The sequence below is a fragment of the Antedon bifida genome, chromosome 1, assembly GCF_963402885.1.
Source record: "Antedon bifida chromosome 1, ecAntBifi1.1, whole genome shotgun sequence".
Lineage (NCBI taxonomy): Eukaryota > Metazoa > Echinodermata > Crinoidea > Comatulida > Antedonidae > Antedon > Antedon bifida.
Window position 1 is genome coordinate 19334950 of NC_136226.1, and position 12339 is coordinate 19347288.

The following is a 12339-nucleotide window of genomic DNA, read 5'->3' on the forward strand; positions in this document are numbered from 1 at the left end:
ACACATAAGTGCCATGTATTTTTACTATAAACTTATTTTATTAGTCCTGCTGAAAATTAGAATATTTAATATTGTATCAGTGTTTACTTTTCGAACCAGGTAAAAATAAATGATATTTCTAAATATTACTAATTAAAATGTGTAAACTCATAAACATCATTCATTTCTCTTAAAATTGTTTTTTAATATTGGCTGCACAATGAAAGATAGTAGTTAAACGTAATGAGGCGCAACATTGCGCATGATCCGTTAATGGTCCGCAAATGATCAGCAGTGAGAGCTTTTGGTATTGTCACACAATTACAACGCATGCTAATTTAAGTATAAACTGACCAGAAAATAATAGTAGGCCTAATAATTTCTAATTCTTATGTCGTCCAACATCTTAAAATAGTCTTGTATTGGCCGTTTGTTATTCGGAAAATAAGCATACGCAGGGTCTTAGTAAAGAGGCAGTGAAGAAGCTTGATATATTATTGTTATAAACCTAATTTCATCTATTGCTCAGAAGACCTTAGCAACAGGAGCCAGAAAGTGATGTGTGGTGTCAGTTGGCTGGCATTTACGGCTGTAAAATATTTGTTACGTACAATACCGAGAGTTTCATAACTAAGTATTTCGTTTGTTTGTAGATTTTAATCTGTAATATTTCCTTGGAAGAGCTTCATAGGTCTACAACATTTTCAGGTTAGTGTGATTTTCGAAGTATTTAACGAATTGCGTACATTCTTTAATGTAGAGAACATAAATAGTTTAAGAATAATCCATTTAATCTATAAAATTAAAATAATAATATCTTTAATTATCTATCTTTGTTTTATTTCCAGTTAAATTGAATAGGGCAAATACTGTTTGTAGGATAATTCTAGTGGCTAATAATATTTAAAATTCCATCTCGACAAGAATAATCAATTTGGTTTATTTGTGGTTTTGCGGTATTTCTTTATTCATTTTAAGACTTTTCCTGATTTATTAGGCCTATATTTATACTTGTTTGTATAGGCCTACAACCCCTAAACAATTTCTTCACCATGTTTAATTATAAATCCGAAGATAAATCCCGGTTGTGTAATTATCAGCCATTCATTTACTGGGCAGTTTTCTATAATATGAGCAGTTTAGCATAATCCTACCTCAAAACAAACACTTTTGCTAATGGATTTCTGTATAGGTAAACCAACATATGAAAAATACCACAATAATTATGTAAAAGGTATATTTTTCATTTACATCATACGACGCATCAAAATGGTATGTAAATTATATTAGTGTAAACTGAATGAAGTGAAAGACTAAACTAGTCAATTTAATTACTGGCTGGCCCTTTTCAGCTTTGCGGCTGGATTTTCCTACTCGACAGTTAAGTCTTATAATCTCTCTAATTTTTTAGTAGTAAGTAGTTCTAACCACAACTTCTTATTTTAGCAAACACTTTCTTTATTTACATTATACCTTCCATTTCCGTTTTTCTTTGAATCTTGTGTATTCATCGGCATAATGGTGTGCTTTTTAATTCTTATACTTTTTTTGTTCATTGAAAATGGTTCGAGTGTACGTATGACTGTAATAACTGTTCTTACAAGAAGAATGTTAGAAACCTTCTCTAAGTTACCGTATATAAATGCCGCAGTAATAGCACACATATTTCAGAATGTTCTTTCAACGTGTCATTTAGGCCTACTGCCTTATCCTATTCCCCTCATCCCTCTCTATTTCAAATTCTGGACTCGTTCTTTGTAACGTCGTCAGCTGCTGTTATGCCCGGTAAATTAGTTGATTAGCAAATCACGATCAATAAACTTAGTATAAATTGTGTAATTTTATTGGCAAATTCGGTAGATTTGGGATGCAAACGTGTATGACTACCTTGAACTTTTAATAAGCTAGGTTAACAGTTAAAACAACTTGGAAACATATATTTAATGAAAAGTAGACTTTAAAATATGTTAGTTATACAAACATTCATTGAATACAAAGATATAAAACCAATAAAATGTGTTTTCGTTCAAGTTGAAAAAGGTCCTATCGAGGGAAGAAACCAATGTTTCTGTTTAAAACCGACCTTTTCATTAAATCGGTTGACCACGATGATTTTCATATAATTTCATCTAATCATATTATATTGTTCTCACATTATAGCATTCTATGTGAGAAGATAGCAACGTGTATTGTTGCTAACTTTAGTTTACTGTGGTCCCCTACGCAGAACAGAAACAAAGCCAAACACGGGCAGCGGTAAAAATGTTCATGTAATAACCATCTTATTACGCGATTATTACATTATAATGATTATAAAAACAACATCAAGAAGACAATCAACATAACATTAAATTAGTTTGCTATCGCAATTTTGGCAGAGTTATAGTTTGTATAAACAGCTAGCTAACAATACTAGTACACTTAATTAAGAGTCATTTTTTCAGATCATCTCAATGGCAACCTGGTAACATCTCGGTAACGGTCATTGGATATGAACGCATTAAGGCATTCCCCTTTTCTTAATTAATTTCCGCTAATGGAAGGCCAGGTAAAGTGTTACATGAATACAGCTTCAATTTAGTAAAGCTTTTAATAAGTAGGGGTGTTAAATATACTAGTATATTATAGGTATAGCAAAAATTACTTACGTGTATTAAGAATTGCAATAATCACAAGGTCGTAGACCAAAATACAGATATGGAGTGTAGATAAAATTAAGTGAATGTGTTCAAACTAAAACATATCATCTAATAGCAAATTCATCAAGTCAAATCAAAACTTGATCAAATAAACGAAATTGCGTGTCAAAGTCATTATTCATATCTGCATATACATCAGTATTACATGTAATATATATCATAATATTACTAAATCTTATATTAATAACAATAAAAGTACGGTAAGAATAACATATTTATTAACATTTTTAGAATACAGTATCATTGAATCTATTTGTATATAGCTCATAATAATCCGTATTGTCATTGGAAATAAATTGAAAACAAATCTGTCACACCCCTCTTTTTTTTAAATATACATCGTGTACACGTTTGGAGAATATTTATAAAATATATTGCATACATTCGTGTTGAATATTGCAATGACGCCATTAGCCACTAGTCATCTCATGAAGTTACGTGTTTGAATTTAACTTAACGGCACAGATTTGTGCAAATGATGTACCTAGTTTGCTCAATATTACCACGTCAGTGTTACTCCGTGTCAGAGGTTTGAAATGTACAAATTGAACACAGTAATTAGGGTCTGGTTTAGCAATTCCACAGGTTGTTTTACATTCACCTGATAATTCTCTGTCGTATTGTGTGTTATCTAGATTAATTTATATTTATATTTTTCAAACAGATAGGCTACTATCTGTTGTTGCCATCATTTCTAACATTATTTATCAACTTATCAAGTTGTCACATCATCATTATCAACATATCAAAATATTCCTCTTTATAAATTGATTTCCATCATCAACATCATAGTCGAAATTATAATTGAAAACTGTATCATCGACATCATCAGGCCTACGACCATCGTCATCAGTATTTATTAAATTGTTATTTTGTTGTTATTAATTCTATATTAATGTAATGATAATAAATACATAGACTCCAATTGAAGCTTATTCACACCAGCTTGATTGAAACAGGCAGACAAATCGTTTGAAACATTATTACTATTGCTTTCGTCACTAGCGGATACTAGGTACTTTTCTAAAATTAGTACGTCGTTGTGTTAACTTTCAATTATCTGTATTTAATGAATAGAGCTGAGTGTATAGTGTAAGCTACTTCTTCATCCCTCTTTAAGTAGCTTAACGAGCTTTTTTCATCTCCGAAAAAATTCATTACTTGGAAGATATGTTACATGAATTGATCACAAGAGAATTTGAAGACCAAAGCATTTATATAAAAAAGTGATATATTATTTTATTTCAATTCTCGTGGGTTTTATTAAACACATGACTTTTCTTTTTTAGGTCACTTAAACATTAACGTATGTTGTGCTAATATAATGTGTTGTTAAATTTGAATATAATCATTAAAAAAAATCAGATACGGATAATCTAGCCAAATACTACAATTACATATTAATCAGTAAGCTTTTATATTCAAAATGAGTGGTTAACTAATAACAGCTAATAAGCATGAGGAACATGAATTAATGAACCTAATTTTGGCACATTCATAGACCATCTTTTTATATTTTAGTTAAATGTTTTAATTATCCCTGTAACATTTTCGTTTTTTGTTTTTTTTTAAATTAGATGGTTTAATCATTGTTTTAGTTATGATTTTTACACCTGCTCGGTACTCGTGTTAATTCAAAAAGTGTTAACTTTAATGTTCCGTAGTGTTGTTGTTTGTAAAGGTAGTTTCATTTCGGGCCTTCTATTCTATTAAAATATAATATTCTCTTATTTGTATCATCGACGTTCATTTTTTATAACAGTTTGACTTTGTTCCAATCGATAATTTTACACATTTTTCATTTATATTTTATACTTAGGCCTAATATTTATCTTTGTGTTAGTGGGGATAACTCACTCATGGGGCTTGAAATAAATTACAATGTTGGAGAATGCGCATTCTATCTATCTCAATACAAGAAGCTTGCTCTTGTCTGGAGATTGACTATGATTTTGTGAAATACTGATAATGATACAGTATTACATGACTATTTTTGTATCTTCCTATAATACAAAGCACATTAGGTTGTTTTTATTTTCATGGATATCATCATACGACTAAATAATAATAATAATTACAATAATAGTGGTAATTTCAATATTGTTATTGTCAACTATTATTATAACATACCGTGTTACGTTTGGCATGTACAAACTAAGTTTAGTTTAATTTAAGTAATAATCTTACCACACAACGACTTGGGAATTAACTCATTTATAGTAATCAAAACAAAGTCACAACATTTTAATTATGTAGGTGAAACAAGAGACAAGGATGTATATAAATCAGCAGCATGTATTTGTCAGTATTTGTTATTACAGGAAAAATTGTATAATTAGATATCAAGAAGAAGTAGATATTAAAACTGTTTTCAATATCTTTAAGACTCCACCAACAAATGCTCTCCTACATGTGGCTAATAATTATCATTAAAGAAATAAACTGATTTTAATTTCACTTATTTTTATAATGTTGAACAATATAAATAATTTTATCCAGTTTGTAGAAGATAAATATAAATAATTCACTGATTTAATTCTGGTTTTTGTGTAATCACGTTTAAGAATAATACTCAGTATTATGTTGCCATTTAAAGTTATTTGAGGGCGTCCTATATGAGTGGGCGATTGATATAATATAATTGACATGTGGATTTGACAATAATAAATACTCTGGAAACTTAAGGGAACGTAACGTGTTCACACTTTGAGTTTTAGCAAAGCTAGATAAGCCTTGTTTTTTGCTAATTATTTGACCTATTATACAATTCATTGGTAAGAAAAATATTGAAATAGTTATTTTTTTATCAGATGGAAGTTTGTCGACGGCGACTATGTCTTCTTATGTGGACGTGGCTAATAGCATTTTTAGTTGGTTCTACTTATTCATTACAAGATTATTCAGATAGGTAAGATTTTCATTTTTATTTTCTGAAATTGTTTTTATTTCTAGTTTGATAAAGTTATACAAGAGTGTTAATAACTTTAAATTCTACAATGAAAATCAAATATTGGAGCTGTAAACATGAATAAATGACTCAAGTTTAATAATTCACGAAAGATTTTAATCACACTAATTTAAGATCGTCGTACTGTCACAGACTTTGTATAGTTTCATTAGTATTTGTTACAAAGATATCGTTCTAAAATTACTGTATAATCCATTTGAACATTTTATGTGAACTTTGTAATTAGAGAATTTATAACAAATGATACTAATTTATTTTAAATAAATAGGTATACGTATTTCGTATAGATTGTTTCATTTTGTTTAAATTTACAATTTGTTTGAATTTGCAGAATGTTAGTATTAGAATTAGTATAGAATATTCATTGCTGACCTAATAAATATTTTTTAACAGGTCACACCATGATTGGGCACGAGTATGGACTGTAGAAAGTATGCGGCAATGTCACGAAGATTTAAGGGAGATGGTACATATTTCATGTCACAATGACCCAAGAAAAATTACTTCAAAAAGAAGCAGTAAGTTTACTATTCCAAGTCTCATTTATTTAATGTTGTTGCATATTTTTGAAATGCCACAGTATTTTATGGCGATCTTTAATACCGGGCGGACAAAAGACTTTGATGTTAGTTATTGTTAATATAATTATTTTACAGTACCACAGAAAGAGCAACAGCGACGGCAACTTTCTTTTCAACACTTCCAATTTAGAAACCTTTATTAAGGCCTATACCCGATGGGTGGGTTCAAGGATTTAGCCAATAAGACGCGCTGAAATGAGTCGTGTTTGCGCTCACTCTACATCTTACTATGTCGGTCGGTCGGTTGGTCGGTAAACACTAACTTGAGCACGCGACTGCAACCATGTATATGGCCTTGTTTTACTATCATGCACTGGAGTGCAAAAAGTGCGCAGCAAAAAAGCATAACAGCACTCTGCGTGTAAATCATATGGCATAATACCGATCGCAATTTACGAATAGGAACCAGTCGTCTGCACCGCAGCCCCATTTAAAAACATAGCAAAACAAAACAAATCAAACACACACCACTTGTATATCTTGTCATTTCTGGTACACGACTGTTTTGCTAGGCCAGGCGGTGATTTAGATAGGTTGGCCTAGCTTCTAGGCTAGGTCTAGGTGTATTCACCCAAAAAGGTATGTGAAAATAGTTCATAGACCCCTGTTATAAAACAAATAACGCACAAGTCTAAATTCCGGCGCGACGGTGATGTTCATAATGCATGTTGTGCAACATGCACTCGACTGCGCCTCGTGAATGTCGCGCACCTTTGCAAATACCCTCGAGTGCGCTGCATTTCCTCTAACGCACTCTGACTTGTGCATTATTTGTATTTTTACCCCTTGAATTCCCGCATATAACATACAATATAATGTCTTTCATTTAGTAATATCTCTCAGACTTCGCTTGAACAATTTCCCAGAATCCCAATTATGTGATAAAATTGTTCCTTTTCAGTTAATTCACAACATTTTCCAAAATACTTGATTCATCAATTTAAGCATTCTCATTTAGTTCAGTAATTAACTTTCGAGTGAGGACCATTCACCAAAAACTCATCTGCTTAATATGAATGTCTGGTTTCACCTAAAAAAACACATGGGATTAGGCCTACCTTGCTGCCTCTCATCAAATTCATCTAACAATTTTTTATTCGTCATTTTGACGAATTATAGATGATCTTTGTGATTGAAGATTAAAATAAAGATAGTCGATACAAACAAATATGATGTTATCCGCACAAACGCAATAATTAGTAGGCCTACGTACGTTAAGATATGAGCCCAGAAAGTTGATGTATGACATACTATGACCTGAAGCATGTGCATTTGTATAAGTTATAATAAACTTTAGTGTATATACTATATACATTTCTGTCATTTGATTGGATTATTGTGAGTCACTTGGCGTTAAATAGACGATAACGTATTATTACACCTAAATATATTTAAGTCATTTGATTTGACGATTGTGGGCCACAAAAAAGTGCCCTATTTTTATCGGTGGAGGACCGGTCAGCGCGACCCGTTAACAACAGCATAACAAAAATTTAACCTTTCATATTTCACCTCTTGAAATTGTTTATACCATCGCACTAATAAATATTCATTATTTGTATACTATTAAACGATCGTATGGTAGTACTCTTTTTTTTAAAATTGTACGGAACAAAATCTTCTCGCGTACGAGACCAAATGTGAACCGCGTGACATTCAACACAGCGACAGTTCTAAATCGCACTCGATCGTCGACGGAATTTTGTAGAGCGATACGTAATTAGACTTGTAATCGTTTGTATGATTTTGTTAATTAATGAAAACAATTCTACAAGACTTAGAATCGTTGAAAAAATAACAGAATTAGCATAGATCAGTTTCAGTTGCCTGGCGACGTTGTAATGGTATCGCTAATTAGGCCAAATAAATTTAATTTTATTTAATATATTAAAAAAAACTACTACACATTGTAATCAAGAACAACAATCGGAACGTTTGCGAAATGTCTTTTTGAAAGTACTGTACTTTCATATAGGATAACAAAGGAAATTCAATTTCAATATGAATCAAATGTAGGCCTACCTTTTATTCAATCTGATTCAAAAGGCAGAAATATATTTAGATTAAAAAAAACAAATAATGAATGTTTTTATATTCGTGCTATGATACAAATAATGTCATGAGGTGAAATCTGAAAGGTTATATCTTCACTCTGCTTCAACTCGTGAAAATATTTTAACCACCACACTCCTAAATAATTTATTATTTGTATACTATACTGTACAGTGTATCATGATGAAATTACAGGTCCCACTTTTATTCTTAATTCTAATAATAATTTTAATGTTTTTATATGATAATGTCATAAAATGGTAAAATAACATTTCTGAAGATAACTTGGGAGAAATTGACAACGTAGAAGCGCTATTACGAAAGAGTTGGAAATCTCTACTTTTTAAAGTCAGCTGGTCATATGATGACGTCAAAACACATAATGGGGTCATTTTTTACATGAATTAATATTTACAATGTGACAGCTCTCTATAAACATGAAGGTCACTTTTCATTTTTTTCAAATATACAGTATACAGTAGGTGAAATTACGCGAACCGCGTTATTCAAATGTTTAGTCATGAATGAAAACGGTGGAAATGCATGAGAAAAGTAATTGCTTGAGCAAGAGCATATTAAAATTTAAAAGAAAAGTTATCACGGATAATCGTTCTTGAAGAAATTGTACAAGAAAGTCTGGCTAATCAGGAAAGGTATTAATACTAGCAATTAATAATAATAATATTTTTTTGTGTTAATAGTTTTTATACCACGAAACGAAGCTACCGGATTTTTATCAAGATTTCTACGCACCCGACGGCCGTCAGAACTTCATGAGGATTGCTGTCTTGATAGTAGGGGTTGTACATGGGAAGAAGTAGCAGAAATTGCATGTATCAACAACAGACGACGTATGCATAGACCTGGATCACCAATTGGAAGATAAGCCTATAGTGTTGTATTTAACATCCATCTGTACGTTCAATCATGTACCTTGACACATCTAAAAAATATATTCGTTGAAGTACTGTATTTTAGAGTATTTTTTTCGATCATTTACAAAAAAGAAACGTAGATAACAAATAAAGAAAAAACAAACGCACACACATATTATGATACCTGTATGTTTACTTCTTTCAAATATTTTTATAAGAATAGACCTTTCCCAATTCTGTTTGCTTGATTAGGAATCATACTTATGAATGTGATTTAAAAATTTGTTTTACTGAATACGAGGTAGACGTAATCGTCTCCAGTAGAAACAAATGTTGCGGGATATTAAAGTAACTCCTACCTAATTATGCGTATCGTATCGATTTCTATCAATCACTGTTGAAACTGTACCAAGAGCAACAAGAACTACCGGTATTGAATATGGATGAGTGGGTGTAAGGCCTCTTTCCATGCGTAAACAATTATTATTTATTGTTGATAATTTTAGGTCTATTAATAACGCAATATTAACATCAGAATGAGAATTTGAGGGCAATATAGTACAAGTGGGGTTTGGCAACGTATTCATGAATTCTCAAGAAGGACATTTTATGTTATTTCCAAATCATTATAGCAATACACCTCGTATAAAAACTTTAAATGCCTTATCCTTTACTAAACCTGAATTAATAAATATTGATAACAGGCCATACCCTCCAACCCAACGGCCATCATTAAACTAATAGCCACTCAGATGATAACCTAAGAGGTCTTATAGATGCTTGTTGTAAATATGATAGGATAACATACAAATAGTTTAGTTAAAGGGGAATAAGCTTGTTTATTAATCTCTCAGGCAGTATTATAAAATATTTATTGAAAGAATGTGATGAAAACAATATCATATTGAAATCTAACATGCTCGATCTATAATCAATTTGTCAGGTATTTATGGCTGTACACTAGTAAGGTTGGTGGATTCAAATTGTATGAATTATTCTACTGTTAAATGTGTTGATATAGACTCTCATTTGATAACATAAGATGTATTGCATATAACTGTTAGAAACTTGATAAGATATTAACATTGAACAAGTTTAATATAAGGCATAGAGGATTCGTTCCCATTGTTGTTTTGTTTGTGTCACACGAACATTACACTTTACAACGTTTGAATTGCTATATCTAGTAAACGAATATATATATATATACATATATATATATTCTGTAAATGCCGAATTTGTTCGCGTCATGGAAAATACAGGATCGCGAGATACATTTTGACAGCATAAATATAACTTAAAATGTTTCCTGCAATTATCAATTAGTCCTTCCAACTAAGGCCCAGCTATAAATTAAACTAAAAACGTGTAGTATCAAGTAACTTGTATTGACATAATAATACCCTTCGGTGTTTTTATTAGAGGCACAGCAGCCTACAAACGTATTCGAAGCCGTACATTTAAAACCAAATGTTGCCTTAAAAATTGTTATTTTATCGAAGTGTGTGATTCCTAATCCAGGTAAAATGCATATTAAATTCTTTCATTAGGTTATTAATACCTTAACTGTGATTATAAGATATTCCTGTTACAATAATAATTTGAATACGCTGAATTCTAATCTATATTAATTAAATGTACTCTACACCTGCAAGTGTGAATGGTTACTGTTTGTATTTCAACGTTAAAAATCAAGACAATTTGGAAGCTTCTTTAGCGTACGGATACTCTCGGTATATTTTGCATTCAATACAAATAACTGCGGATGATGCGTACTATTCCTTTAAAAAATAAAGTCAAATCTTTCATTTGGGGATTCGACCGATCACACAGTATAACTATGAGGGAAAATAGCTACTGGGCTGTATTTTCCAATTGCCGCAATTCTATTGATTTAAAATATCAGTAACTATTCAACTTACAGTACAAAATATACGCATAATTATTTTTTCTGTAAATATTTTTGTTATTATTATAAACTTCGACAAACGTCAGTTTTGAATTAAGTTGAAAGTGTCATTTGTGATTTTCTATAATGGTCATATAAGTTTTATGTGTTTTAAACTAGACATGTCTGATATTTTGTATTAATGTGTGTACATAAGATTATGTTTAGCGATTAACAAACATGTCCACTGTGCACCAACTGTACGTTTTAAATAAACAATGCATAATGTAAACGTGTTATACTCTACTGATTTTATTATTTAAATGCCTTTAAAGAGAACAATTCAATATGAACCTTCAAAGTAATTTATTTATAAGAATATCTTCAATTTAAGATCAAAACCAAGTCTATCTGATTGATGGTTACCTAAATACAAGCATATCAAGTTTTAAGCGGCCATTTTGAAAATGGCGCCATAAAAATGTTAGGTTCGTATGGTTTCCCGCAAAAATCGCTTTATAATTATGTTTTTCCAGGTTTGGTGCTGATTCCCTAACGTTAATGAAATGTTTGGTCGAGTGTATCAAACTCAGATGTTGTAAACCTTGCTTGGTCTGCCTTAAGATAGGTGGCTTAACAAAAAATGTTGAGGAAATCGTTACACGGTGGACAAAAGCGTCAAATTTGGCATGGAGCTTCGTTGAGACCTACCAATTGATGTTTGCCTAGGAGCCACTCTGGTCGTAATTTATTTTTCAAGATGGCGGCCAAAATCCAAAATGGCCGCCAATAAATTGGAAAATCACATTTCATTTGTTGCAGAAGTCACATATTATAGGCAAATGAAATATCAAAACATAAGTATTCATGTTCATTGAAACATATTTTAGACATGTTGCATGACATGGGTCATTCGTTGTTAAGATGGTGGCCAAAATCCAACATGGCTGCCAGTAGCCTAAACTGGAATATCATTCTGGTTGCAGAAATCGCATATAGGTATTAAACGAAGTAGGAAAACATGGAGTAATCATGGTCATTGAAACATATTTTAGACATGGTACATAATATAGGTCACTCTTTGCAAAGATGGTGGAAAAAATCCAAAATGGCTGCCAGTAAACTAGGAAATCACATACAGTATGTGGACGGCAGAAGTAATATGTAAATGAAGTAGCTGTAGTAAATGGTAGAGGTGGTATGTACTGTTAAAAGTTACTGTAAAAAAAATCTATAAAAAAAAGTTATAACCAGTTCAGTTTCTTAAACCACATTAAATGTGGTATTTTTGGGAAAA

At 31.3% G+C, this 12339-nt stretch overlaps 1 protein-coding gene across 2 annotated transcripts; it reads left to right on the forward strand.

The window, feature by feature from the left end:
- Positions 1-329: 329 nt before the first annotated feature.
- On the forward strand, positions 330-11328 carry LOC144845879 (insulin-like peptide 7). Of its 2 annotated transcripts, XM_078703404.1 has the most exons (4): positions 330-687; positions 5489-5586; positions 6040-6164; positions 8981-11328. In XM_078703404.1, the coding sequence occupies exons 2-4, from the start codon at positions 5489-5491 to the stop codon at positions 9163-9165; spliced, it is 408 nt and encodes a 135-aa protein (XP_078559530.1). In that variant the 5' UTR covers positions 330-687; the 3' UTR covers positions 9166-11328. The 2 variants fall into 2 exon arrangements, with proteins under 2 accessions (XP_078559530.1, XP_078559611.1); XM_078703485.1 differs by lacking the exon at positions 330-687 and having other exon boundaries at positions 5365-5586.
- Positions 11329-12339: the final 1011 nt, after the last annotated feature.